Raw genomic sequence first — 27,241 nt, 5'->3', positions numbered from 1 at the left:
GCTCAAACTTTGGGAAGAAGCTGCATTTTAAATGCCCTTTAGAACAGATCTATTGACGGCCAGCGAGTAGCCAATCCAGAACATACATTTTGTTTACATACTCGTATTAGAACAGTGTTTAACATAGTACATCAGGAAGCTTTAACCAACAAGAAGAAGCCTCTATTAGGTCTAGGATATCTATCTGTATTCCTCTCTCTTCAGAGAGAAGGAATATCTCGATGGAGATAATAATTTCTTTACAAAGCTCTTCAGCTTGTTGTTGCCTTCCTCTTTAGTCAAAGCTAATATCTGCATCGGAATACCCTTCCAGGCATACCCTTCTCTGACAAGTTGGAAGTTTCCGCCGCATGCATTTCAATTGCGTTGCCGTCGACGCCAACGTCGACATTTACATGCCAAGTCATTGGCCAAAGTATTCCTCCCCCGAAACCCCGAACCCCCACGAATGCCAGCACCCATGGAGAGCGGCCGCCTGCACTGTGTCTTACATCTCTTTGACTCTAATAGATTTTAATCAGCCGCAGGACATACGCCTGGACGAGGACAACGACAACGACGACGACGACATGCTGTTATGGCCCCAAACCGCTTGGCGACAATCGCAATTTCTCCAAGAGAATCGCCCCCAGGGGCCTGGCCTGGCCGTCGCAGGCTTTAATTATGCCAGTTGTGGAATTAAAAGTATGAAAAAAGGAACACGAATATTCAATTTTTGGGCATATTTTTCCAAGTATTTAAATGGGAGCTCAGAACACACTTTTCATCCCCAATTTGGTTCTAGCCAGCGGCCGGCGAAGCACTCACAAAAGTAGATGAGTGTTAAGGAGTGAGTGCTGGGGAAAGCGCGTTTTTTCCACACAATTTACCCGCAACACCTTCGGGGCAGCGGTAGCGAACACCTCTAATGAGCCACTCCAGACCTAAGCACTTTCCACCCGACCCCCCACACACACACACACACACACACACATCCTTGAAACTTGCTGCACTTTTCAGCACTTCGACACGTTCTCCCATACACACATACACACACACACACACGAGGAGGTGAGGAGGTGGGGAGGTGTGGCAAAAGAGTATTTTCTCTTTTTTGCGTAATTGGCCAAATGCTGAGTGATGTGGCCGGACGGGCGACTTTATGGCCAAGAGAGAGTGGCGGAAAAGTGGCGAACAAATTTAATACCCTTATCGGTATCAGTTGCTGGCCATAAAATGGCCCGCATAAACCAGAAGGGGATGCGGAAGAGCATTACACATTTCGTTTGGCCCATCTGAAATATCAGCCATGGACATCTGGGCCAATAAAAGTGTCAAATGAAATGCGTATAATGAGCATCGTTGTCCTCCTCCAATCGAACGATGTCCGACTGCCGCTGGATGATGACTCCTGACCGACTGCGAAAGTGTTTTAAAATGCAAAGTGTCATTATTTGTGTGCATCGTTAAATTTCATTTAAAGCAACGCCATCAACAGCATTAACATCAGCGGCAGCAGATGACAGTATTGCCCTCTGGTATCGCAGGACCCCCCTGGCGGGGGTCGCAGCTTCCGCTTATCTGCTCATTGCGATCTTTATTGGCTGCCGTTATGGTCCTGCGGGTGTCCATAATTCCGCATGTAATTTGATTACCCACACAACCCCCACAATTGTCAAGCATTCCCCCATCCTTCTGTCCCCCTTGATATCAACAACTTCATCGACACTTCGAGGACATTTCCAGGAGGAAACTTTAAGGAGGAGAGTGGGGCAGAAAACTTAATGTTTGGCGAGTGTGAAGGCAACTCTTAATTAGTCCAATTATACAAGATTGTATTTGATAATAATCACATTAATTGCTCATGGTATAGACGGAATATTCTCAGGTATGTATTTCCCAAAATTTCCTAACGAAACGGGGGGTCTTCACCATCGTCATCCTTTACCCTCAGGCAAAAACACGTAAGCAGCAAAATGCAGATCACCTGCGAGGGGATAGGGAGAGGGTTAGGGATAGGGATAGGGATTTGTTACGTGGCAGATCAACGCTTACCGCTGCAACCAAAGTCAGCTTGTACCAGTGGTGGGTGACCACCAGCTCGACGACTCCTCCCTGGTTCCCAGCAACGATCCAGAGCGACATCTTTCCCAGGAAGTAGCTTACCAATGCGAAAATAAGCTGAAAGTATCTTGAAATGCATATTAAACTGAAGCTATCTACAGGTTCTCTGACTGCAACATACCATTTGCATAAGCTTGAGATTCTGGCGTATCGCCGCATATAGGCCCGCACAGAGGATGGCTATAAGGAAGGAGTTCAAGACGAAGCACACCACGAGCAGAAGTTTGCCTTTCATTGTTACCTCGTTTAGGTTTTGACCGCCCTCAATTATGTCCAATACATTGAAAAGCTGTGGAATGGGATGCGCCATGGGTTTAGCTAAGGACGGATGTCGCTGGGCTAACTTACTACCAATAGAAGAATGCTAAGCACCACTGAGATCTTTAGAACAAGCACGGTGCAGAAACACATCTTCTCGACCCTTTTGAAATTTTTAAATATTATTGTTCATCCAGTCCCAAGCACAATTGACAATTTTCTCCACCCAACGGAGAATAGTAAACCAATATGCAAGTACATCAAAGCATAGCAAGAATAGGGGACACACACAGGAGATCTTGAGGTCCCAAACGGGGGTTCTCGAAGGCTCGTTCGCCATGTTTCAGTAGTGTTTATAAAAATGTGACAACTTTTCCAGCGCCAACGTAGTTATTTACAAGTGTTGAGCCACAAGATGTTTAAGTGGCCCTAACTGGGTTCTGCCACATGTGTCGAGCAGCCAGGAGGACAAAGGGGCCACCAGCAACAACATGGTTGACAATTTCCAGTTGAACGCACAAAGCAGAGACGTCTCCTCCTGCTCCTGGCTGCTTGGGGCAGACCCCCCGCTCGGGTTCTGTTTGTGCTCCATCTGCTGATGCCTCCTCTGTCCTCTGTCGTCTGTCGTGTCCTTTCCTATCTTGCTAAAATAATCGCCACAATAATCTGTCAACGACAGCTGTTGATGTCATAAAAACCTTTTGAAGATGTGAAGATGTCGTTGTTGTCCTTGTTGGGGCCCACATACCCCCCACACCATTTACATCCACCCTCAACAGGCTAATGATAATTTGCCACAATTTACACTCAAACCTGCCACAGCAACAGGACTCCCCCCAACCACAGCCACTGGCCTTCCCCGCACTGTTGGCCCGGCCCCAAATGGCTGCGATAAAATCATTGATGAAGCCAGAAGCTAATTGAATGTTAATCGCTTGGCATTGACATTGCACGTGGCAGGCAGGCAGCCAGGCAGCAAGGCAGCCAAGCAGGCAGGAAGGGAGAACGAGAACCAGGGTTAAAAGATAGACAGGACGGAGAAAGGAAACCTGGAATCGAGTCGACACAGATGCGCAGATAAGGCTCAAAGGTAAGCGGTCAATTTGCATAAAGTAATGATAAATCAACAGCCAAGACGACCTTCGAAGGGCCGCTCGCCTGCCCCGCTCCCCCGCTCCCTCCACACAACAACCAAATCCATTTGTTTTGTCCCGCAACAAGACTGCAAATAAAATACAAACAGTCTTTAAATTAAAAATTAAATTTTAATCAGCCTCGGAGCTCCGCGATGCGTATCAGCGGAGGGCTGCCCTTTGTCTGGGTCTTCGTCTGCGTCTGCGTCTATGACATATCGCGATGGCTGTCGAGATGGGATGGGATGGGATGAGACGAGTCTGCTTTCTTTTCTACTTCAGCCCGAGTGGCTCTGGCATTTGTGCATTACTTTGTGGATAAGCGGAGCAATTTGTTTGCGCTGGCGAGGAGGGGAGCCTGGGCCTCGTTGAGGAAGGCGAAATTCAAGGATCAAAATAAGTAGCGCTATTTCGGAGTATTCAAAGTTTATATTTCAGTTAATGGACCACTAGCTGCCGGGGCTATCGGCTTTGTTCAAAGTTGAAACATTAAAAATTAAAAAAGAAACATGCTAAGTCGACTCACATGTTTATCCCGAAGAAAGCTTACTATTTGGTTATGCCTCTGCGAACAATGTATTGTATTGGCTATTAGCACCCATAGAAACTGACGCGTGTACCGTGCCACGGAAAACATCTACAACAGACACAGGCCACAAGGCAACAAATCTACATACATTTGCTGCCTGCTGGCGAAATGTTTCTGTTGCAATGGCATGCTTCAACTGCGGCTGTCCCTGACAGCGGCAACATTAAACGCACTCACAGTTGCAAACTCAGGCCAGGAACAGGGACTGGGACAGGGACGGCCCTTTTCTGGTTCTGCGGAGTCCACGTCCACGCCGACATACAGATACACGCCTAGATGCAAATGTAAATGCAAATGCAAATACAAATACAAATACAAATAGAAACGGACAGACACCAGAGCCCCATCAGATGCATCAATTGTCTAATTGTTTGCCGAGACAGAGTCGTCATAATGTCCATCAAAATGCTGTGCCATGCCCCACAGTCAAGAATGCAGGGGGGAATGCGTGTCGTGTCCTTGTTCCGTCTAAATGTCTGTGACGGCGTCGCCTGACCCGAGCACTCGTTCGCCTCAGATGTGGCATCCAGTGTGGCGTCTGCCAGTGAGGCAGGCAGTGAGTCAGGCAGTGAGTCAGGCAGTGAGGCCCGTGGGATAGGTAAATTTGATTTATGACTTATTATGCGTCTTATGTCCAGCCATAATTTAATTATACCAGTACACAGCCCTGTGCAGGTCCGTCTGCTACAGCACAAAACCGAAACGACTCTGTCTGCAGTTTTTCGCCCTGCCACACACCCATACACATGCCTCCACACACAGATAAATACAAAATCTGCCACACATAATGCTGTTATTTAAATCATGAAAATTCGCTTACCTAAATTGCATTGCAACAATGGCATGTCCTCACTCGGCTACACTGGCGGAAAAGCTGTCCATCTGCAAGGACGAGAATACTCTGAACAGAAAAACTACTAAGAAAGGGATTCGAGGCAATGATTTTCCCTCAGTGTAGGCCTGCCGTCACTGCCTCCCTGCTTTTCTGTGTCATCTCTCCGGCAGCTTGGCCAAAAATTTAAGCCCAAATGTAAATGTAATTAAAGTGCAGTTAGGTCACACAGATACGAACGTATCTGTGTCTGTTTCTATAGAGATGCGAGTGTGCTTGGCATGCGAAATGAAATTGAAATAAATTATTGACTAATTGTCAACTCAGACAAGGACAATGTGGCACATCTTCTTCTTGCTGTCCGTGTGGGCCATGAGGAATGAAGCATGGGGCGTGTTTGCAATCAAATCGCAAATCAAAACCAAACAACAACAACAACAGCAACGGCAACAGCAACGACAGCTAATTTGTCAGGGAAAAAGTAGAAGCCTGAGACACCCCTCACTCTACTCTTTTTGGCCACGTTTTCATTTAATTTAATTTGATTGTTCTTGTCTGGCCCATGGCCAATGGCCCCAGGGATGGATCAGCTCCATTGCATGTCTCATTAGTGTCACCTTAAAGAGGTCATCAAATTTAAATCGCCCCGCCCCGCACCGGCGCCTCCCACTCGGGTGATGGCTTGAAGAGCCTTGGCGCCTCCACTCCACTCCAATCAAGATTTTGAGTTAACTTTAATTGGTGTAGGTTAAATGTGACTATGTCTGGTAATCCAAGGTCAGATAAGCACTACAGAAGACAATTGTTACTCCGTTACCTGCAAAATACGCGTAGAAAAAAGTTCACTCAAGAAATGGCTTGGTTATTCCTTTATAGATTAACGCTTTAAAAGAGAGAATTTTAATGATCCGATTGGTTAGGGTATCCCACACTTGAATCTGGCTCCCACTCCCATCGAATGGCTTATGCAACCCGAGTGGTTCGCCTCATTCCCGCTCAAATATCACTGTCATAACAAGCATTAGATCTGTCGGGCGAAGATCTTTCTCTCTTTCTCTCCTTGCAGCGACCTGTCAATAGATCCCATTGAGTCCATTAAGTACATGTTCGAGTACCTATGGATACATTATGGGCACTATGGGCACTATGGGCACTTTGCTCTTGGCAAATGTCAAGATTAAACTGGTTTTTGTGGACTGCGACTGGGACTGGAACTGAAACTGTGGCAGCATGTAAACGATTAATGTGCGGTGGCGTTGCGGACCCGTTATGAGAGCATAAATATCCGTTAATTAACCGACGATGATAATAATAACAAGTGCAAAAGTAAACGCGTGACTGTCCGCGTGTTTTCGGGTTCGTGTCCAACCGATTTCAGTTTATATGGATTACATTAACTAGAGATAACGATAGCCCTTGCAGAGGGTATAATGAATATATAATAAGAGAAAGAAGCATTATTGATCCAACGGGCATCAACAGCCGTCGACATCGTAAACCCAAGTTCAAATTTCTATATCATAAGCTAACTGCCGTTGGATTACAGAGAAGGGTATCTTCAGTTTCGGCTAGCCTTTCTCCCATTTGATAGATCTCTTTGGCTTCTGGTCCTGGGGTATTAAATCCAATTAAAGAGCCGTAATGTAAAGCGCGAATATACACGACACGGCCACGCCTACGCGACTTATCGCAAAGCTGCTTAAAGCAGCCGCCCCTCCGACTCCGACTCCGCCTACGCCCCCGCCTCTGCCCGCCGAAGGCCGATGACGTAGCGGAAAGCAGCTGCCAAAGTCTGATATAATGTCTGGTCTGGGGTCGAGCCCATTGTTCGATCCGTAGCTATTCCGCTAAGCCCGCGCCGATTGAGGCCTGAGGTTAGGCTGCGGTCACCCGGAAGGTCTGCTCTGCTCATGTTTGACTTGCAACAATCGATCTTTGTTTTATTAACAGGCAACATTAACAAGAAGCTTTAACAATCTCTGCCTCCGCGGAAAGGTGGCCTAGAAACCCCAGTGGGTGCCGAATCCATCGAAGCTCATGTGCGAGACGCTGGTGGCGGGCGAGTACTGGACGGTCTGGGCGCTGCCGTAGCTGGACACTCCTAAAGCGGGGGCATTGTGGGTGTAGGTGGTGGCAGAGGGTCCGTGGTTCACATTAGTTGTGGCCAGGGGAGCGGCATAGGACACAGTCTTGGCCAGAACGGGAGCGGGAGCAGCATATACAGCCTTAGCCACGACGGGAGCTGGGGCGTACACAGGAGCAGGAGCGGAGTACACGGTCTTGGCCAGAACTGGAGCGGGCGCAGAGTACACGGTCTTGGCATAGACTGGAGCCGGGGCATAGACTGGAGCAGGAGCAGAGTACACGGTCTTGGCCAGAACTGGGGCAGGAGCAGCATACACAGTCTTCTGTACAACCGGGGCGTGAACAAGGGTCTTGGCCACTACAGGCGTGGCCTGGGTGTACAGCGGAGCAGCATAGGTGGTCTTGGCCACGGCCGGGGTGTAGACATTGTTCTGGATGCGAGTGTCGCTCTTGCGGACGCTGGAGTAGGGCGTATCGACGGCCTTCGAGTAACTGGAGACAGTGCCGGCGAAGGAGCGGACCACGTTCTGCTGGGTGGAGGCTACTGCGTCCACAGACGGGTTGGCTACGGCCACGTGGCTGGCCAGGAGGCCGGCTTGGGCGTAGGCCACCAGGGAGCAGAGGGTGATGAGGTAGCGGAAGGCCATGTTGTGGATAGCGACTGGCGGATCGGTGAGAGACGAGTCTGAAGAAGCGGATGGCAGGCTGGCTGGGCTGCGACTGATGCTGATCTGGCCGAAATGTTGCGGCTTATATACGCGTCGGACGCGTGCCAATCCACTGGCCCGCGGTGCGCTTTTTGGCTATTGGTAATTGGAAATTGGTAATTGAACTGCCCACAAAGCGATGCCTGTTCACCTGTCCGCTGAGTGATTGGCGCAATTTCTCGAAAGCCAATTTGCTCACATAAATTAAACGCGGTAATTAGGCTTAGGGGCGATGCGTTCAGGGCCCCCAGTGTAAAATTAATAACAATTTGCCAAAAGAGCGCAAACGGAAGAGCCAGGCCAAAATAATCACAAAATTTGTAGCTGTTGCCGGAGCGGTAGGTGTAGCTGTTGCTGCCCCAAAGAGTCGCATCCCAAGTTGGCAACACAATTCAATTTGGAGCAGCGTCAACTTTGGTAATTTCAATAAATATTCATCATGCGCTCCGTGAGCAGCGGAGCTGGGAAATTCATTTCCCAAACTTGCGAAAAACAAAAAGAACTCCCGGGGAGGTGGACCCACAAGACAGAGAAGCAGTCCTTAGAACCGAAATGCTGGATGCCCTATCCCTAGGAGGTAAGACTTATCTAATGAGGTAGGAAAGATTGGGTTGTTTTTTGGATCATTTGCGGAAGATTCTGATTTATCGGGAATTAAGTTTTGTGTAGTATATTTACGCGCAGTTCTTTAAGAGATCCAAGTTTGGTTTTATTCCTTGCCACAGATTCTCTGTATATCCCATGATGATATTCGATCTTTTCCTTCCCTTTCCCCAAAGCATCACATCTGCATTCCTCCCCCCAGACTCCGATGTCCCTCTTGAAGGGCACAACAACTTCTCAAACTCTCTTGAAATAAAAACAAACAAAAATCATAAACAAGTCGCTGCCACCAACGCCCCAATTGTGGCACCAACCCCCCGCTGATACAAAAGTTGACACAACATCCGAGGGGGAACATCCCCCTCGATAGACAAGGTGCAGAGGGGGCATATTTGCTGCTTGAGTTGAACTCAATTTAATGGAAAAATACGCCGAGCAAATAAAAGTTTTTCGCTGTCGTTTCTTTTGGCTGCTCTGGAAAATTTATGAGCTGATGATAGTATTCAAAATAATTCACTTTCCCGCCGAAGTGTGAGCTTCTCAGCTGGCCTCCAGTTCACTTACGAAGAGATGGGCAGGGCACAAAGGTGAAGAGAGAGAGAGAGAGAGAGACATGGTTTCCGCGCAGTCATTTGTCGACCCATTGAACCAGTTTTGGGCCTGGCTCTTTCTCTGGGTCTCTACGAGTACACGTCGAAGCGGCTTAGGCCTAAGTCAATCTGTCACACACATACAGAGACCCTCAGAGCCACATTCGACTCGATGGCCGTGAAATTTGGCAATAGGTTCGAGGTTTTGTCGGTTTTTGTCAGTTTTGGCTATAAAAACTGCGAAATCGAAGCAGTTAGGCATCAGTAGCAACTACAGCTCTATTCCATCGTCAGTTCCAGTTCCCATTCGAAGCTCAAACCAACTCCTCCAGCCATGGCATTCAAGTACGTCCTGTTGTCCTTCTGCGCTCTGATGGGTGCGACCAGCGCCGGTTTCGTGGCTCCAGCCACCACCTATGCCGCAGTTCCTGTGGTGGCCAAGCTGGCCCAGCCCCACTACGATGCCGTGGGCACCACCCAGCAGAACGTGGTCCGCTCCTTCGGCGGCACCGTCTCCACCTACTCTAAGAACGTGGTCACCCCCTACTCGAGCGTGAGCAAAGTGGACTCCCGCATCACCAACAACGTCTACACCCCCAAGACCCTGTACTCTGCTCCCGCTCCAGTAATCACCAAGTCCATCTATGCCGCTGCTCCTGCTCCAGTCTATGCTAAGACAGTGTACTCTGCTCCTGCCCCAGTTCTGGCCAAGACCGTGTACTCTGCTCCCGCCCCAGTTCTGGCCAAGACCGTGTACTCTGCTCCCGCCCCAGTTCTGGCCAAGACCGTGTACTCCGCTCCTGCCCCAGTGTACGCTCCAGCTCCCGTCGTGACCAAAGCTGTCTATGCTGCTCCAGCTCCGGTCTATGCCGCCCCTGCCCCCGTCTACGCCAAGACCTACGCCGCCGCAGCGCCCACTGCCTTCGTCAAGTACTCGCCCGCCGCTGTGGTCTCCCACGCCAGCTTCGATGGCTTCGGCTCCCACTGGGGATACTAAGCGGAAAGGAATGGGTACTCCTGAGGAGAGTCCTGCTGACCGCCCGTTGACACTTTGTTGATTTGTTCGTACGCAATAAAAAGCTTCCAGTAGTCGCATAAAACACGCACTCGCTTTTAAGCTAATTAGGGGAATGGGAACGCCCAGGGTACGGGAACACAGATGAGGAACGGGGTGATGGGACCCACAAAGGTCCGTGCACATGTTGCGCTAATTAAAATGTTCCAGAGAATCAATGATAGCCAGTAAGGTGAGTGGGGGGTGAGTTCTCAAAGGGTGGGTCTCATTTTCAGGATAAACCTTTTTGGTGCTGGCGGGTGACAGAGTTTCCTTTCAGAATGATAATGACCATCCAGTAGAAGCCTCCCAAAGCTCAGTGAAACACAGTTTCTAGACTTCGTTCGAGATCTCATAAGTAACCCAAACTTAAAACTCGATGTACCTTCAATTCTTAACTGTTTTTTGGTATAGCACTTTCACACTTTCCATTTCAATGTGTATTTCCCTAGGTTCTGCCATTTGTCTAGCGTTAAATGGGGCGTATGTGTGCCAAGTAATTCTCTGCCCATTCCATTTCATCCCACACTGCAATCCCCTGAAAACTGTGGCGTCTCTGTCTGTGTCTGTCTATGGATCTCCACATAGTACTCGCAACCCCGTTGGACTATTTTTTTCCCCCAAATATTTAGTGCAAAACTTTCTGTTTGTCTTTGTGGGCAGGGTGCCGCAAAAAATTGTTGGCCAAAGTTTAATGAGCCACATGACCCTTTGGTGTTCAGTTCGGTTCAGGCCCTGCCTTTGCCGCCATAAACTTTGGATGGGTTGCTCCTTCAGCAGCTTGACCAGAGTGTTGTTAGGGTTATGGGGATGGCGGTGGCGGTGGCGGTGGCTAAAAAGTTTCCGCCAGAACACCCATACGTATAAAAAAGGCATTAACGATGGGGGCCGGAGCAAACTATTTAGCCATAAAGTTGGTCGTTCCGCTGGACAATTTTGTATGCATATTTTATGGATTTTCAAATGCTGCAAAATTGTTTTCCACGACCAGAATTTAATGTTGACAACAATAAAATTTATGTACGGACATAAAAGAGGAATAAACTCGTGATGGGGGAGATGTGGGCTGGTGTGGGTGGATTTGGATTGTCCTTGAATATTTGCCGCTTAGCTGCATTTGCATATTGTTGCGATTCGAGTCGAGATCTCCGTGTCCGTGTCCGTGTCCAAATCCCTGGCTATCCCTTGGCATTTGCAATACTTTTTCAATCGCCCCGACATGCTTTGTTGATTTCTTTATTGGCTCATCCATATGCATGCCGGACACTGGACTCGGGACATTGAATCCCTTTCGGCAGACTCAAGAGGAGACTCGAGTGTTTATCGTTATTGATTGCATCTGGTGAAATATGAGAAATCCAGGCAGAGTCCAATCCAATTTGTCCCGCATGCCAGTCCCAATTCCAGACCGAATCCCAAAACCGAATGCAAATGCAATTTGTTATTACGGTGGTAGGTGGAGAAGCGCAGTAGTCAGTGCTCTCAGGGAGCGGGCTTCAACCAGGTTGCGCTCCAGGTACTTCCTGTGGAGGAGGATGGCCACAATCAGGACGTACTGAAAACGAGGCTTTGAATACTTTGATGGCCCAAAATGTATGGCGTATGATTTTCGTCTCACCTGAAAGGCGATTGATACCAGCTCGGTGATGGCCAAGTCAGAGGGCGTAGTCTTCTTAGTCGCACAGCCAGACTTGTACAAGTCCTGGGACATCATACTGCGGTGCTTAAAGCAGCTGCTGGGCACCAAGTCCTTGTTGTAGGTGTAGTCATCGGGTCCCATCATGCCGCAGCACTCGTACTGCGTAAAAATATCATCAGGGAAGCAGCGATATGGGGATGAGGCTGAGGAACCTAGTATCACCTTGTTCTCGTAGTACTCCAGACTCATGTGTCGTTTCCAGATGACTTCGATGTCGTGGATAAGGGGGTACTCATGAGTCAGCAGGATGATCATCATCATCTGCAGCCATGTTGCCAGGAACATCAACATTACGACCTGCAAACAATACTCGAAAACGATTCATTGTGTACTGATTGGATGGGATTCGACTCACAATTCGCAGCCCATTGGCACTCTGCTTAAGCACCACGACGGCGATCGCGCATAGCAGAAATATGACCAGAACCCCCACTGCCATCAGTATGAGCTGGTATTTCAGGAATATGCACCGACCGCACCCACTGATCTGAGAAATCGTCTTCATATAGCTCAGCATGTCCGCTATGTTCAAGGCCTGTACGATACCCCATAAAGGTGTTGCTAGCACGGAATTCTACCACTACCACAACGACTGGAATAACTCACCAAACAGACGCTTATGAGACCGTACATGAACCATTGACAAATTGATAACTTCCAAGTTTTGCGTATCTTCCTCTTGGCTGTCGCGACTTCCTCTTTCGATATATCTGAGGCCGGCTCACTTAGCGGTCTTTTTGATAGCCCGAAACTTTGAATTTTCTCTCTGATTTGTATTGCTGCCATTTCAATTCAAATCAGCAATGAAATAGGAAATGACATATCAGCCTCTCAGATACTGATCATTCACTTGACCCTGGGCTGCACAACTCGGTGAAAGTGCGCAGCTGACAACTCTTTTTTGCAGGTATCCCCATTTCAGGGATGAGATGATTACCCGCTGCACTCATCCGCTGAAGCTCTGCCAAGCACTTAAAGAGATCTCTGGAATTTGCATAGATTTAACTTGGCAGCGTTTCATCGTTCCGGCATTCATCTTCAGCCACGTTGACCAAGGATGGGATTCCGGATTGGGCATGGGGATGGGTATGGGTATGGGTATGGGGATGGGGATGGGGACGGGGTCGAACTAAAACTACACAAAAACAGAGACATGCATAGGGAAATACATGGCGAGCTGCTATGGAATTTTTTAATCAAACAGTTGCCATTAATTACTGCGAAATTCTGTAGCCACATAACAGACATTTTTTCGACAGGCAGCCGCTGGAATGAATGAAAAGAAAGCTGAATCGTGCAATGGAAAGGAGCAAATAAAGCGTTGCCAAGCTGCCAAGGCGTGTGCCCCCTGTCCTCATGTGTGTGTGTGTGTGTGTGTGTTTGTGTGTGTGATTTGCCGTGATTTCTACCGACTAAAGGATACCCTCTGCTCAAAGTAAGCTGATAGCCATCTAATGGGAATGGAATACACCCTTGTCCCCTACGAATACTGGGTACAAAGAGAATGCCAAGAGGCAACCACAGCCAGTCCGTTCTCCGGCGCTGGAGTCGCCACCAGTGCAGCAGCACCCGCATCCGAGGCAGAGACTGTGGCAGAGGGCAGCAACTAAAAATCAAATTAGGTGCAAACGAGCAACCGTCAGCGGCAGGCGGCCTCTGGGTGGGAGTGAATGCTGTGGAAGCCAGAATAAAAAAGAATGGGTAGTGGGTCTGGGTTCTAGGCGTGGGCGTGGGTGTGGGCGTGTCGCGGTTGCGTTTTGTAATGAATAATTTATAATGCGCCCCTCGCTGTTTTACTTGTTGTGTGTTTTTGTTTGCAGCTTTTAGTTGAGATTAAAATTTTGTGGTTTTGCACTCGAGCCTCGAGTTAAAGTTCTTTTCAGCGAATTGTAAGTTCTGCCACGACTTGGAAGGAAGCATCCTGAGGATACCCCAGAAAGAATGGCTGGCTGGCTGGCTGGCTGGCTGCCTGACTGGCTGATAAATGTGCGTGTGCGGGTGTCAAGTGCACGCTCGTGAATTCAATTTGATACACAAACTGATTTATCGACTCGCTGTGGCAGTGCCACCATCACCATCACCATCCCCCTTTGTCTTTCTTTCTTCCACTATGCCTCAACTTCCTGCCACACGCCATTCATAAGTCAGTCCGTCAGTGGGAGCGCAGTCAGAAGTCAGTCGGAGCCGGAAGTGGAGACGATAAAAAATTACATACACTTGTAACTGTTGTCCTCCAGCCCCATACAACCACCACCCCACCAACCCCCTCTTCACCGGCTATGTCTCGACTCCACAGGGTTTTCTACTGGTACTACTCGTAGTGCTCGTAGTGCTGCAGCCGCCCCCTAACAAGGTTAATTTGTTGCGATCGCAGTCCTCTGTCATTTATCTTCCCTGTCAGCGGCAACTCCTCCTTCGGAGAGATGGAGCCGGCATCGTTCTAATTTGAATTTAACAAGCTCGCAGGGAAACGGCAGAAAAGGAAGTCAGACAGTCAGTCCATCAGGCCGTCAGTCTATCAGGGAAGCATTGAAAATTAAAAATTTATTGCTAGCCGGGGTGTCAATCATCGCTGGCATCATTCTCAGCCAGAAAGTAATAAAGTAACGTTGACAGAAACGCAGTCCATGAAGAAGCAGTGACCAGCGGTGACACTGCAATCGAAATACCCTACTAGAATAGGCGAATTAAGTATTCGAATGCTCCCCGATTATCCCTTTTTGGTGCTCTGAATGGTAGTAATTAATGGTAGCTGTAGTCACAGTTTCTTAATCGCCCAATTGTAGACTTTCCCTGGTTATCAGAATGTAACTATCAGTCGGATTAACAAACCTATTCGCAAAGGCGACGTATCCCAATCGAAAGCATACAAAATCTCGATAAAAATCCTGCCACAGAGTTTCACACACACTCTCGCCCACTACATCATCATCAATTTGTGTGTTGTGTGTCTGGAGCACCCTCGAAAGCCCCCCGTTAGCCCAACCCAACTTCGCCTCCACCCAGTGCTCTATCTACCTAAACTTCCCACCAACCCAGCACTCGGCACACTATCCATTGAACGTTTCAATTTCACTTGTTGGCTTCGATTGTCGCCCGCAGCCGATGGTTGGGGGAACAATTGAAAGCGACACTTTTATGGTTTTCAGATTTGTGTCCCCTTGTATCGCTCTCCAAGTCTGCTCCACTCTGTTCCACTTTTTAGCAGTTTTTTTTTCTGGACGGTGTCCGCCCCGTGCTTTATTACATTTGAGCTTTGTTCTTTGGGTCTTGTTCCCTAATTGAGAAATTCTTGGGCGAATTGCGAGGGGCAAAATTGTTTTAAAGTGTTTGCAGTCTTACTTCCAAAGCATTGCATAATAGTTTCAATAATTTTATTTTTATTCGAGCCAAGTTCTGGTCGGGGTGGTGGCCGTGCTCGGGTCGGGCTGGGCTCTTATTTCGGGGAAATAAAATTTTGTTACATATTTTGCGGCGTCAAATGGCAGCCACAAAAATGAATGAAATCGTAAAATTTCTCCCTCCACTCGGACCGGACCGCAGTCAGAGAGAGAGAGCTAATAACGTACACTCGAAAACCGGATGCGCCACAGACCAATGCCGCACAAAAGCTGACCCCACTCTTAACCCACTGATGGCCACTGTCCCTGTCCCTGTCCCTCCCCCACTATCACTATCACAGCTAAGTCAGCATGTGTGTGTTAGTGTGTGTTTGTGTGTGTGTGTGAGGGATTTAAGTGCCGAAACCATTTTTCGGAGAAAGCGAGGAAGCGGAAACTGAACGTCTGACATAACCTCAATTTGTATGCGTTTCGTTCGTTCTTTCATTTGTTTGTTTGTCTTTGTGTCTCTATCTCTGTCTATTGCTCTCTCGTTTTGCTGGAGATTGCAATTGCATTGGTCCCCTTCCTCTTCCCGAACTCTCGGCACTGAGTTTTTCTCGCGCTGTGTAAATATTTGATTTTTGCATTAAAGTCAATTTGCTTTCATGATTCCGTAATTCATTGTTTACTCACGCCAACTTCTATTACGCCTTCAGCCGCACCCCACACGTGGCACCACCCCCTTACCATTCAACCAACCCGCTTTGATTGTTTATTTTCATATCCCCCTGCCACAAAGCCAGCAGCTTCCTGCACCGCAATAAATACGATATATTTTTATAATCCATTGAATAATTTTTTATAAAATAAGAAAGCTTTACCGTAGAAAATGTATTTTCGAACAATTATTGTTCATATTTTGGATATTTCACTGGATTGCGAAATTGTTCTCATTTTCTCTGAGTGTGCCGTTCGGCATCCCGCATTTCCGCTGCATTTCCACAGACACGACACCAGGCCGGGCTTTGCGATATCCGCATCATCTTTGTTTGTTGCTCGCAGCTCGCAGGTTTTCCTTCCTACTATCACCCCTGTGGCACTGCCTTTTGTCTGCCCCCAATTCCCTTGCCACAATCAACAATCCACAGGATAGTCCCTGCCACAATTCCAGCTCCAGCTTCAGCTCCAGCTACAGCTCCAGCACCAGCTCCAGCACCAGCTTCGGTCTGTTTTAATATGCGCACTCAACGTTAGAAATTAAATCTGGCTCTCGAATGTTATTTGCGCTTTTCGTTTATTTATTTATTTATTTTTTGCTTACGCGGCTGGCAGTTCCTGGCACCAGCTCCAGACCCGATCCGGGATCCGGGATCCAGGTCCTGCCCCAGTTTTCATTAGGTAATGCATAATAAGCTCAAGAGCTTGTGCAAGTGAATTTAATTTATATTTTTGTGTATGTATTGTACGACTGAAAAGGTCTCTGGTATGGTCCCATGAAAAAGCAATTACAAAACTGAATATGAATTAAAAACTTCGGATTTCAAGTTCCATTGTTAGTGACGAAACGGGTGAAAATGTTCAACAGGAGTGCGCCTTAACCATGGATTTCAGCATCATGTAAATGAAAGAAGATAACTACCAATAAACAGAACCCCCGTCCCAAATGAGCGCCCATATGTCGAGAGTTTATTGCTTCAACTTAGCATCCACTTAGCCCCCAGACATGGCCATGGCCATCATCAAACATCAAAGCTTTTATGTGGGATCGCACGGGAAGCACAATGAAAGTCAGGCATTACCTCATGCATTACGCAAGATGCTGTGCTTGGAAATGGCAAAGTCAAATCAATACGACCCACCATCAATATCCCTCAGATATCCCCCCATCCATCCATCCATCCATCCATCGAGCATCCATCGAGAAGCATCGACTGGCAGCATTATTATAAGAGGCGCGTCGCGTGCAATTTTAACGAGCTTACGCATTTTATCGCCAGCAGCAGAGGCAGAAGCAGCAGCAGCAGCACCAGGAGTACGGAGACCGCAGGAGAACACTGTCATCGCCTCATCATCAACAGGCGATGTGACTGCAGTAAAAAAGAATCTAATTTAGTGCGAGGTTTGCATACAAATTGTGCTCCGACCACGACCACAGCAGTAAAGGAATCCCTGCGTGACAATGAGGCGAATGGTGGCAGTGTGGATATGAAGTTGAGGGTGTTAATCCGCCATTGATGTCACGATATACATTGATTCGCCATTTGGCTTATGCATTTTTCATTAATTGTCTTGTCGCTGGCAATCTCAACTCCCTTTGAAAAGAGTGTGTGTGTGTGTGTGTTAGAGGTCTGTGCCAAACAATTTAATCAGAAATTCTAATTCGAATCCAAAGTTGGGTTCAAGTTTTTAATGACTTTTCCAACTCCAAGTCTATGCAGGCTCAAACTTTCAGTCGGGGCCCAGCGTCAGAGGAACTGCAATTACTGCAATCGATGCCAGCGCTCGAGCAGGGGCTGGGGCTCGGGTGTTGTGGATGCTCTATTCTGGCAGGTGGCTTTCAAGTTAGACACAACAGCAAACAAAACCAGGTAGAACGCAAACCGCTAATCGCGTTACACAAAACTTTGCCTCAAAAGCAAAAGCTCTCGCGGCAGGCAATCGAGTGCGAAATTCCACATACGCCCCGTGTGACGCGGTGCTGGCGTGTGACGTGGCGATAGCGAAAGCATTCAAGTCATTTCCGCTTAGGCAATCAGTTTGACGGCATCCAGGTGAGCCGAGACATGACACATGAGGCCGCGTGCTGTTGTCGCTCTGCATTTGAATGCCGCAAAAGGCTGCTCGGCGTAACCGACACACAAGCAAATAAACATGGCTGCCATCTGGCCACTAGATGGGGCACAGTGCATCACATATTTCAAAGAAAATGGCGAAAATATTAGAAATACTTGGCTTATAGAATAGCGATATTCGCAGCACGGTGTTTCCTCAACCGGAAACAGGAAACCGGAAATTTAAAGCCTTGCCAAGCAAATCAAACGATTGGCCGCGACTCTGCTTCCACTTTGTTATTTGTTGTTGCTATGCAGTTGATTGTTAATGTTGCATTCGTTGCCTCTGTTGCCTCTTTTGCCTCTGTTGCTTCTGCCAGACACTGCGGACAGTTTGAGTTGCATTGTGCAAAAGTTTAATTACAATTTGTATTTTTTTTCGAGATATTTTCCGTAAAAGCGGAAGAAACTTTTTATTGATATTGTTGTGCAGGGGGGGGCAAAGTGGTATCCGCCGCCTCAATGTCAAGTGTCATGTTATCCCCCGACTTATTCATGTCTGCCAACAGGACACAAAGCGGTGGAGAGCTTCAACCGGAGCGGAACGGAGGAGAAAGGAGAAATTACTTGCAAATTGATTACTGGTATTGCCAGCCCTGACTTTGAGTGGCTTTTACCCGTACTGCTTAATAGCCGATGTCACATTATCAGCGTCTGAGCGAACCGAATGATGTAATGCACACACACATGGTAGTGGATCCCAAGGCATGGGATGCCACCACCAACTTTGCCGCTACAATAATGCGGGAGCTGCAGACAGCAGAGAGGCAAAGGCGAGTGTCGCCGGAGTAAGAAGGAACAGTTGTGAGAAGCAGCAACATTATTCCATCAACAGAACAGTGTGCAAAATTTATAAATATAAGTTTACAAAAGTAGCGTAAATAAAATAATTGAATACAAAAAACAAAAACACGCTGATAAGCAAAAGGGATAGATAGACAGACACAGCCATTCACTCACACATACTTGAACAGGGGAATACATAATTCGCTAAGAGAGTTGACAGAAGAGAATGAAAATGATTGGATATGAATCGCAAGGGAAAGCAGGCAATATCTCTAAGCAGATCTGAAACCTCAATTGTTTAAACATCGTCTATCATTTTAAGATACTCGTACATACATATGTACAATATTGTCCTTCAATTTGCATGGATTAGGGCTTGTTTATAGCTCCGTTTCTGCCAAATATGTAGATTATTCTGACCACTCTGTACTCTGCTACTCCTTGGACCAGTTTTGAACTATCTTCCAGATATATTGAAGCACCTCTCGTGTGCTGGCTGTAATCAATAAAGCTCTCGAGACAGCCTTGGCAGCCATCAGTCGGAAATTGTCATAAATTCATTTTTATATGTGAATCAAATTGGCAGGCACGAATGCGCCACCGAAGTGGAAAGTGCCTGAGGCAGATGGCTATGGAAAATAATGCCCAGTGCCACGCCCATTGGAGATCTGGAATTGTTGCACTCAGTGCCGGGCGTTATGAAACTTTTGCACATGTGCATGGAAATTTTATGAGGTATGCAAATGTGTCAACTTTATTTGCAATATTTCGACACATTTCGACACTTGTTGCCATAATGTACTGCGCCCAGGACCCTGTGTCGACGCCGTCCATGCGATCCATGCATATGTACATATATCAGGAGCTTCGTCGCAGGTCACGTACCGTACCGTACTACAGTCGCGCACAACTGTTGCACAACTCTTTGGGGTTCACTGTTGCGTGCCGCCATTTGCACGGGTTCATAAGTTCCGCTGCCTGTCTGGCAATTGAATTAAAGTAAATGACAACGAATGCATACTCGTATATCAGTATACTGCATCGACGTTGCAATTTTAAAGCCTACTTTCCAGGGACTCACCGTGTGGCTGTGGCTGTGGCTGCGGCTGCGGCTGTGGGTGTGGGTGTGGCAGTGGCTGTGACTGCGGTTGGGAGTGGCTAAGTTTGCCTGAGTGGGAGTGCATAATTGCAGCTATTGTTTAAATATTTGCCAACATAATTAACTTAATTCAATTGGATTTCCATTAGAGCCGCACGCACAACTTGAACACTCGTAGTCGCAGTCGTAGTCGGAGTCGGAGTTGGAGATGGAGACTGAGGATGAGTGGAGGTTGAATGGCTGCCGCAGTGTTTGCTCAGCTAAGGTAGCCCCACCATCTAAGGATATCGAATCAAAGGATTGGCCCCGCATAGCATATGAGCCTAAGGAGAAGAGTCATCCGACTTTGGCTTCGACTTCGATGACGTTGTCTATTGACTTTGGAAATCGAATCGAATGCGGCAGCAAATCACACAATAAAATAATTGATTCCATTTCAAATGCACACACACCCGGAGGGACAACTGAAGACTTGGCAGGATGTGCGGGTCGTATCGTGTATCATCTGGTAGATGCCAATGCCAATGCTGGCAAGGATACGACTCCTTTGGCTGTCTGGTGCTGAGTACAACTTTATTTTCATTGTTTGCAGATTAAACATTTAGCGCAGCACACATACGGAGCAAAAAAAACAAAAAAAATACATACTACCAGGGGCAGCTCTGTGGCCAAGTGCCACTTGGTTATTTATAAGGAGGCCTTTCCATTAGGCCTCCTTGTTGACCGCTTGCAGGAGCTCTTTACGGGTCTTGCGGCGCATTCGCAGATTAGAAATGAGACGTACGGTGCAGAAATAGACCAGCTCCACGATGCTTAGCATGGAGACGCCCATGAAGAGGCCCAGGAGACCGCCGCAGTTGGCCAGAAAGTCGGTGGTGCCGTAAAGCTCGGAGCGGCGCGAGGTCAGGAACTGGGCCTCCTTGAAAAAGAGAGAGACACGCGACATCTTCATCCTGAACAGCGGGGAAAGAGCTGTGTGAATGGATCTGGTTATGATCTTGTTATTTGGTTGCTCACCCTTCTAGCTTGGTCTGTGTCTCCTTGCCCTCGGGCGTGTCCCTATTGATCACCGTCTTGTAGTCGAAGTCCGCCTGGGAGATCTCCGCCTCGTAGGCTATTGACGTGCATGACGGCAAGCAGTTGCACTCGGTTTCACCGCGGGTATTCTCCCCTGACGACACCAGCCCCTGGGTAAACTCCCTGAGCAGCAGCTCGTCCTCCGCCTTGTGGTAGCACTTGACATTGGCCGCGCCACAGACGGGCATATTCACATTGCCTGTACGGGGAATCCATGAGGGAGATTTCAAAGATTTCAAATGGGAAACTTACGCGGCATCGAGAACTTGACGCATCCGCACTTGCTCAGGGTGAAATTGGCCAGACATTCCAGTTCGCAGTTGCTCTGGGAGTAGATATTGAAGAAGCGCAGATCGCGCTCTTTTTGGAAGTAGCACTGCCGGCGGCCCGGCTCGTAGTGCTTCAGTCCGTCCGAGGTGGTGATGATCTTGGGCCGGATAGAGATGAGCACCTCCTGGTCGAAGGGTATGCGGAAATACTGCTTCGATACTTGGGCCACATCTCCGGGGGTGTGTAAAAGAATCTGAAAGGGAAACGTAAGTTCTGTTTTTGGTGTGTTCCGAGAACGAGAGATGCTCCACCTTGAAACCCTGAACAGGGCCACGGCACATATCATCAAAGTCCATCTCCATGCCACCCATAAACAGGTAGAGACCAGCCCTGGATCCAGGCCCCAGCACGCGATTGGGATACGGGGATGTATCAGCGCTAGCGCTGTAGCCATCCTCCACATTCCAGTCCATGGACAGACGATTCTCCTCGCGGAATATAAAATCGGGAATGATGCTGGAAGATTCTCTAGTGTAAGTGGATCTCGCATCGTCGGAAACTACCCACAACTTACCCCTCGGGGCGATAGATCTCGGCGGGACTGAGCGAGTTGAAGCTGTAGCAGACTCCATCTTCGGTGACGAACTTGTGGAAAATGTCGCTGCACTTGACGGGCATATTGCGCCACTTGCAGTTCAGGTAGGTGTCGTCGAAGAGAGGCGACACCTCGGTCAGAGAATCGATGATCTCCATGCCCTTTTTGGTGTTCTTGCCGAGGGCAATGTCGTGTAAATGGGGTTCGCACACCTGGGTCACGGCGGTATACAACTCTTTTCTATGGACAAAGAGTACCATCAGGAATGGTTGGGAGCAGGAGCGGGAGTGGGAGCAACTTACTGCTTATCGGTGAGATCCACTATTCCACTGACGTTGAGGGCAAAGTCACGAACCTGGTGGTAGCAGTCGGTGAAATTGAATATGGAACGTCGCGTCTTCGTCTCGGGACAAACGGTGACGGCTGGGAAGGGGATCTGCCAGACGGGCGTGGACTTCTCGGCGAAGCTCACGATCACCGGATTGTTGTTCCACTTGTCCCAAATATTGAGGGTCAGCTTGCAGCAGGTGAAGATGGATAGCAGCAGCACGCTGACCCAAAACAGGCGCTCCAGCCAGGGGCGCTTCTTCTCGCCCAGATACCGAATGCCGTGGATGGTCGTGTAGTCGCAGTATTCATGGATGATGGCCTTGGCCGCCTGAAAGCCGCTGCCGTACTTAATCTGCTTCTTGGTGTCCACCTCGTCCTCGCTGTCATCCGAGACGGTCTCCCGAAAAGCTGGCGCCGCCCTGGCCATCAGAGCAGCCCGCTTCCACTGGTTCGCGCCGGACAGCTGGACCCTCGTCAGGTCGTGGCTAGGTGTATGTGGCTGGGTGCTGTCGGTAGACATGGTCGAAACTGAATCCGGTCCGACCTGCTGCAGTTGCGTTGACTAAGTCAGGAGAGCGCACGCAAAGGCTTCGTCTTTTATAGCTGGCCGGAGAGGTGCGGCTGCCCAGGAAGCCCGTTGGGGCCCTGGATCTGCCCCCGAAGGATTCCTGCACGCATCACGCATCGTATACGCGGAAATTCGTCAGGGCTTGACGCAGAAAAAGGACAGAGAATGGGTGAGGGGGACTGGGCGCCTCAGTTTTCGGTGGCGTTTCAATTACTTCATTCGCTAAGCTGTTGTAATTTGCAAGCTCGCACCCGGCAAAAGTCGGACTGTGGAGCAGTCCCGGGGGCAGCAGCAGCCAGTCGGAGTAATTGTCAGCGCTGACCCAATGCCGGCTAAATGTTACCTTCGAGCCCGCTCTGGGTGAGGCATTCTAATTAGCAGTCGCGCACTTTAAGCTCCCCAAGCCCAGGGCCTGGGCTTGGGCTTGGGCTCACTTCAACCACATCTGCATCCGGTGTCGAGGTGCACCTGAACTACGGCAAAATTGAAAAGGCTGTTGTTCCTGCTCCTGCCGCGCATTGCAACTGCTAGGTACAGGGCCCTGGCTTATGCATTTTAAATCCCGGCGTCTACTCAACTGCTGGCCACTCGACTGCAGGCGCTTAGCACGACCTCGAAACAAAATGGCAAACGGCCGCAGACGCAGACAATGTCGAGTCAAATCCTCAGGTTAAACGCGGCATAGCGGCACAGTAACAAAAAGGAATGGAATATTTGGCCACTTGAGGACTCAATACACTACCTTTCCTTTCGAAAAGAACATAAATATATTTGGACGCTTTTTCATACCAAGTCCAAAAGCAATTTTAAATTAAAAAATTGTATTTTTCAAGTCCATACACACACAAATGTCTCAATAGCAATACCAATGCCTCAGGAGTCAGGAGCCAGTCTGCACACAACAAAAATTCGGTTGGCTATGTCGATTAATCTATGGTTCTTTACCTAAATCATACAATATTTAAGGAGTTTTAAATAACTCTTTACCATTAATCTTGTAATAAACAGCTTAGCTGTATTTCGAGTATTTCCAAACATCAATGTTGCCGTAGAAACTCCAATTTCATTAAAAAAAGGAAACTTGATATACAAGTTAATGTATCAACAAGAGTGTAAGTTAATGTATCTAATAAAAACCGATAGGAAGGCAAGAAAAGGAAATTAATTCTGATTGATAGGAGTATCCCGATCATTCAAATATATTCCACGCCCAGATCGTTCGCTGTATAGCCGATGTATTAGCCAAAAGATCTGGGCTATATATCCCGCGTAAATAGGTGCAGATCGGAGAAGGGTCTATTTCCCAGGAGCAAAATAATCCAAATTAGGCTGATTTAACAGTTTCGGGTGCAAATCGTTTGGCAGGACTCTTCCGATCACGAAAAAACATGTCAAGCTCAGATCGGCTGTTGTATAGCCCAGCCAAAAGATCCGGACGCTATTTATCGGCCCAATAGTGGCAGATCGGCGAAAGACCTACTATCAGAGATTCGGAAAGCGACGATCTTTAATGTTCGTAAAATATCATATTTAAGGACCTCCTTAATATCACTTTATTTATTATAATTTACAAGCAACTGTCCAAGGCTGATTTGAAAGTCATCATACCTTTCTTTTGTGGTCCAAAAAAGCGCCGCAATAGCCAGTGGCAAGGACATGAACAACAAAAAGGGGTGCATCAACAAGAGGCGTCGCCACACACAACACGATGCGACCGTTTTCGTTGCGCAATTTAATAAAGTTAACTGCATTCTGGCTGGGCATTGTGTCTAGGTTTTTGGGGGCTGGAACTTGCAACTCCACGACAGCCAGGAACTCACCTTTTGTTGGGACTTTTCATTATCGTGGCGCTTTGCTTTCAACAATGTTGGCATTGTCCTTGCCCTCCCTTTTTTCTGTTGCCTGTTCTCGGTTCTGGCTCTAAATATTTACACACTCCACTGTCTGGCAGGGTCTGTCGTCGGTGTCGGTAAGGTCTCTCACAGTCTGGCGATCTTCATTTATTTTAATGAGCTCGAAAATAGAATTTCTAATGCGCCGCCGAAGACCCTGCGAGCTGTTGCACCCAAGGACAGAGTCTCAGGGTGCCTAAAAACTTTCCCTTTCAAAGTTCCGCATTAAAAAGATTCAACTGGATATGTGTATTATCTGTATATGTATATATATATATGTATTTGGTATATCCATTTGTTTAATACATTTCATTTGCTTGTTTATATGCTTAAGCTGGAGGACATTGAATTGAATGTTGTTACCTTTACTAGTTACAAATTTGGTTGCCTGCTAGTACATAATGTATAGGTTTATCCTATTTACATAGCCGCTACTTTTGATATTTGTGGGTATTACAGATTATATAGGTATTAAGTTTACGCGTATGTGATTATAGTACTATATAATAGAGCTCTCTGCCGCACAAGTTTCTCCGAATTTGTTTTTGAAACACCTGTTGTTCCTATGCTACTTCTGATATACTTCTGATATACAATTTGCGTGGCTTCATTTTGTTGTCTCGCTACGATAATTAAGCTTGAAAGATTATAAAAAAAAAATTAAATTACAATGAAAGCCTGGGCATTAACAATGATCTTATGATTCTTTAATTTGTATCCTTGTAATTGCTGTTTAACTATATACAAAGCTCGTTGCCGTTTCCCGTTTAATCTGCCACATTGTCCCATTGTCCCATTGTAACATTATACACATATCCCCCACTCTGCGGACAGACGCTGACAGCTTAAGCCTTCCATAATTTTACCTATACGTTCACTTTTGCAGTTCTGAAACCCCAACAAATATCCTCGTTTGAAACGCTAAACCCAAAGGACATGCGAACAACCCAAACATAAAAGACCAATACGATTACAAGTATTGTACACTTGCATACGAATATACGTACACCTCGTACACCTCTTTGTAATTGTAATAGCTACCGTAGTTATATCTGGTTTATCTGTATGTCATACGTACATATGTATATCTATAGCTAATTTAAAATGATATGTTTGCTGTAATTAACGTCCTCTTCCCGCCGGTTAGTCTGTTACAAAAATACTGAAGAATTGCACTTTTATCGGATATCGGATAAAGATAAACACCTCACAAGACCCCAATCCAAAGGCAGTTCTCTCTGAATACTGCTGCCCGATCGACCTATTGTGGGGCCAGGGCCAGACTCAGGCTATTGGACATCAGGCTCAGAGCAGTGGTCGCCGATGGTGCCGTAGTGGGGCCAGAAGTCTCCTGCAAGTGTGCGAAAGAATAAACAAAAATATATGAGTTCTATATGGAATTCAGATACGCAACAAGAAGCCTTGAATCGCACTATTGCAAGTTGCAAGCAACAAATTATAAGCAGGAGTGTATCTAATCGAATGGGTTTTCCATACTCACAATACTCAGAGTTCGCACAATGCAGGCGCGAGTGGCCGGCGGCTCATCGGGCTCGAGTCCTGGCGAGCTGCCCCGCGAAGATACGGACCCGTTCAGGAGCTTCTCGTCCGAGTGGTGCGTCTGCTGCGAGCTGCTGGACATCCGGCCGTCCAGCGACAGGTCGTCACGCTGCTGGTCCTGCAAGAGAAGCGTTTTGAGCATCAGCAGATCTCTTAAGGAAGTTGATGGGGTGGGGCATGCCCGGTTATCCATGACACGCACCTCCTTGGGACTGGGGCTTGGACTGAACTTGATGTCCACCAAGCAGTTTGTATCCGTGTCGCTGGCAGCTCCATTCTCTACCGATCCGGCCAGAACAATGCCCTCGCCTGTGGGCGACATGTGGCCATTGCTGGTACTGTGCTTATTGTTGCTAATTTTGTGATTGTTATTGGGCTCCTTGTTAAGTGTTGATGACGCAGGCATCTGCTTTGTGGCAGCCTCATCAGCGGCCAGCGTTGCATGACCATTCTCCACTGTTGCACTGGCATTGTTCAATGTGTGGTTGTTCGTGGCGGCGCCGCTGTTGGTGGCATTGGCATTGGCATTGGCTGCCTCATCGCCCAACTCGTAAATGTTAACCATGTGCGCGGCCTGTGCGTGGACCATCAAATCCCAGGGATTGGCGAAAGCATCCTTGCAAACGGCGCAAAGCAATTTGGCGCTCGATGGTGGCGTTTCTGCGTTTGTGTGTGTGGGGAAACATGCGAGAATTAATTAGTTATTTAAGTTGGAATTTGCAGAAGGCCAACGTCGAGGCCCTGTCCGCATAAATAACTCAATTTTAAATGCATTTGCAAGCAGCCGCAAGCCTCAAGCCTCAGGACCATGGCACAACCAGACATGCTGGATATGGATATGGTTATACGGATCTGTAGCCAGATGTTGCTGACTTGCAAACAGGCCAACTCCTCACTCACTCACTCACAATGAGCCTTAGACAAACACTTTGGTCTGAGACTGGGCCTGGGTCTGGGCCTGGCCCTGGGCATGCATCGGGGGCAAAAAGTGTTTAACAATCATAAATTAATTGCCAACAGACAAGCTGCCACACCCAGTCTTAGTCCCAGTCCCAGTCCCAGTTCCAGTCACAGTCCCAGTCGCAGTCCCCATCCTGCCCCACCGCCACTTACTTGCACTGGCCGCAAAGGCAACATCCTGGCACTTGCATGTGAACCTCAGCTTGCAATAACTTTTCTTGTGGTCCAATAACTCAGACAGCTCGCCGAAGCATTCCCGGCAATTGCCGCAGATTAATGTGTCCGGATTGCCTGGAA

General features: G+C 47.8%; 6 protein-coding genes across 12 annotated transcripts in view; 1 reads left to right on the top strand and 5 right to left on the bottom strand.

The window, feature by feature from the left end:
- Positions 1 to 1,789: 1,789 nt before the first annotated feature.
- LOC6900393 (uncharacterized) lies at positions 1,790 to 2,677 on the bottom strand. 3 transcript variants are annotated; one of them, XM_033383050.1, is made up of 5 exons: positions 2,452 to 2,531; positions 2,345 to 2,392; positions 2,225 to 2,283; positions 2,035 to 2,160; positions 1,790 to 1,966 (listed from the first exon to the last, which is right to left on the bottom strand). In XM_033383050.1, exons 3-5 carry the CDS (start codon positions 2,231 to 2,233, stop codon positions 1,889 to 1,891), a joined length of 213 nt encoding a protein of 70 aa, XP_033238941.1. In that variant the 5' UTR covers positions 2,234 to 2,283; positions 2,345 to 2,392; positions 2,452 to 2,531; the 3' UTR covers positions 1,790 to 1,888. The 3 variants fall into 3 exon arrangements, with proteins under 3 accessions (XP_033238941.1, XP_002134786.2, XP_033238942.1); XM_002134750.3 differs by having other exon boundaries at positions 2,225 to 2,392; positions 2,452 to 2,677; XM_033383051.1 differs by lacking the exons at positions 2,345 to 2,392; positions 2,452 to 2,531 and having other exon boundaries at positions 2,035 to 2,170; positions 2,225 to 2,312.
- A 4,222-nt stretch (positions 2,678 to 6,899) lies between these two features.
- LOC4813790 (pupal cuticle protein C1B) lies at positions 6,900 to 7,722 on the bottom strand. Its single transcript, XM_001353207.3, has one exon. It carries the CDS (start codon positions 7,645 to 7,647, stop codon positions 6,916 to 6,918), a length of 732 nt encoding a protein of 243 aa, XP_001353243.2. The 5' UTR covers positions 7,648 to 7,722; the 3' UTR covers positions 6,900 to 6,915.
- A 1,441-nt stretch (positions 7,723 to 9,163) lies between these two features.
- On the top strand, positions 9,164 to 9,935 carry LOC4812763 (cuticle protein 76). Its single transcript, XM_001353206.3, has one exon. The coding sequence runs from the start codon at positions 9,235 to 9,237 to the stop codon at positions 9,895 to 9,897; it is 663 nt and encodes a 220-aa protein (XP_001353242.2). The 5' UTR covers positions 9,164 to 9,234; the 3' UTR covers positions 9,898 to 9,935.
- Positions 9,936 to 10,928: 993 nt separating this feature from the next.
- On the bottom strand, positions 10,929 to 12,463 carry Tsp66A (Tetraspanin 66A). Of its 2 annotated transcripts, none has more exons than XM_015187164.2 (5): positions 12,260 to 12,463; positions 12,009 to 12,188; positions 11,816 to 11,950; positions 11,573 to 11,752; positions 10,929 to 11,477 (listed from the first exon to the last, which is right to left on the bottom strand). In XM_015187164.2, exons 1-5 carry the CDS (start codon positions 12,437 to 12,439, stop codon positions 11,451 to 11,453), a joined length of 702 nt encoding a protein of 233 aa, XP_015042650.1. In that variant the 5' UTR covers positions 12,440 to 12,463; the 3' UTR covers positions 10,929 to 11,450. The 2 variants fall into 2 exon arrangements, with proteins under 2 accessions (XP_015042650.1, XP_001353241.3); XM_001353205.4 differs by having other exon boundaries at positions 10,929 to 11,509; positions 12,260 to 12,461.
- Positions 12,464 to 20,246: 7,783 nt separating this feature from the next.
- On the bottom strand, positions 20,247 to 22,534 carry ppk26 (pickpocket 26). The gene is made up of 6 exons (XM_001353204.4): positions 21,937 to 22,534; positions 21,614 to 21,874; positions 21,351 to 21,555; positions 21,022 to 21,292; positions 20,710 to 20,968; positions 20,247 to 20,645 (listed from the first exon to the last, which is right to left on the bottom strand). The coding sequence occupies exons 1-6, from the start codon at positions 22,482 to 22,484 to the stop codon at positions 20,399 to 20,401; spliced, it is 1,791 nt and encodes a 596-aa protein (XP_001353240.2). The 5' UTR covers positions 22,485 to 22,534; the 3' UTR covers positions 20,247 to 20,398.
- A 2,140-nt stretch (positions 22,535 to 24,674) lies between these two features.
- The window catches only part of LOC6900390 (putative mediator of RNA polymerase II transcription subunit 26), a 32,910-nt gene continuing 30,343 nt past the window's right edge, over positions 24,675 to 27,241 (bottom strand). For 3 of the 4 annotated variants that reach the window (XM_033382683.1, XM_002134747.3, XM_033382684.1), the window contains exons 6-8: positions 27,098 to 27,235; positions 25,926 to 26,644; positions 24,675 to 25,775 (exon numbers count right to left, since the gene is read on the bottom strand). In XM_033382683.1, coding sequence (XP_033238574.1) covers positions 25,686 to 25,775; positions 25,926 to 26,644; positions 27,098 to 27,235 — 947 coding nt within the window. In that variant the 3' untranslated portion in view covers positions 24,675 to 25,685. The remainder of the gene's footprint in view (positions 25,776 to 25,925; positions 26,645 to 27,097; positions 27,236 to 27,241) is intronic. The other variant, XM_033382685.1, reaches the window with a different exon arrangement.

Source organism: Drosophila pseudoobscura, chromosome X (genome assembly GCF_009870125.1).
Source record: "Drosophila pseudoobscura strain MV-25-SWS-2005 chromosome X, UCI_Dpse_MV25, whole genome shotgun sequence".
In the NCBI taxonomy this organism is placed as follows: domain Eukaryota; kingdom Metazoa; phylum Arthropoda; class Insecta; order Diptera; family Drosophilidae; genus Drosophila; species Drosophila pseudoobscura.
The sequence above is the reverse complement of the archived record's forward strand: the minus strand, read 5'-3'. Positions and strand labels throughout refer to the sequence as shown.

Excerpts from the sequence above, each read along its gene's own strand:
- Tsp66A (XM_001353205.4), bottom strand. The coding sequence starts at position 12,439 with ATGGCAGCAATACAAATCAGAGAGAAAATTCAAAGTTTCGGGCTATCA. Across the intron at positions 12,189-12,259 it reads GTCTCATAAGCGTCTGTTTG|GCCTTGAACATAGCGGACAT; the intron begins GTGAGTTATTCC and ends GGTATCGTACAG. Across the intron at positions 11,510-11,572 it reads TGGTATCAATCGCCTTTCAG|TACGTCCTGATTGTGGCCAT; the intron begins GTGAGACGAAAA and ends CCTCGTTTTCAG.
- LOC6900393 (XM_002134750.3), bottom strand. The coding sequence starts at position 2,514 with ATGTGTTTCTGCACCGTGCTTGTTCTAAAGATCTCAGTGGTGCTTAGC. Across the intron at positions 2,393-2,451 it reads TTAGCATTCTTCTATTGGTA|CTTTTCAATGTATTGGACAT; the intron begins GTAAGTTAGCCC and ends CCCATTCCACAG. Across the intron at positions 1,967-2,034 it reads AGCTGACTTTGGTTGCAGCG|GTGATCTGCATTTTGCTGCT; the intron begins GTAAGCGTTGAT and ends ATCCCCTCGCAG.
- LOC4812763 (XM_001353206.3), top strand. The coding sequence starts at position 9,235 with ATGGCATTCAAGTACGTCCTGTTGTCCTTCTGCGCTCTGATGGGTGCG.
- ppk26 (XM_001353204.4), bottom strand. The coding sequence starts at position 22,484 with ATGTCTACCGACAGCACCCAGCCACATACACCTAGCCACGACCTGACG. Across the intron at positions 21,556-21,613 it reads GAGATCTATCGCCCCGAGGG|CATCATTCCCGATTTTATAT; the intron begins GTAAGTTGTGGG and ends AGAATCTTCCAG. Across the intron at positions 20,646-20,709 it reads ACACAGACCAAGCTAGAAGG|GATGAAGATGTCGCGTGTCT; the intron begins GTGAGCAACCAA and ends CCCGCTGTTCAG.
- LOC4813790 (XM_001353207.3), bottom strand. The coding sequence starts at position 7,647 with ATGGCCTTCCGCTACCTCATCACCCTCTGCTCCCTGGTGGCCTACGCC.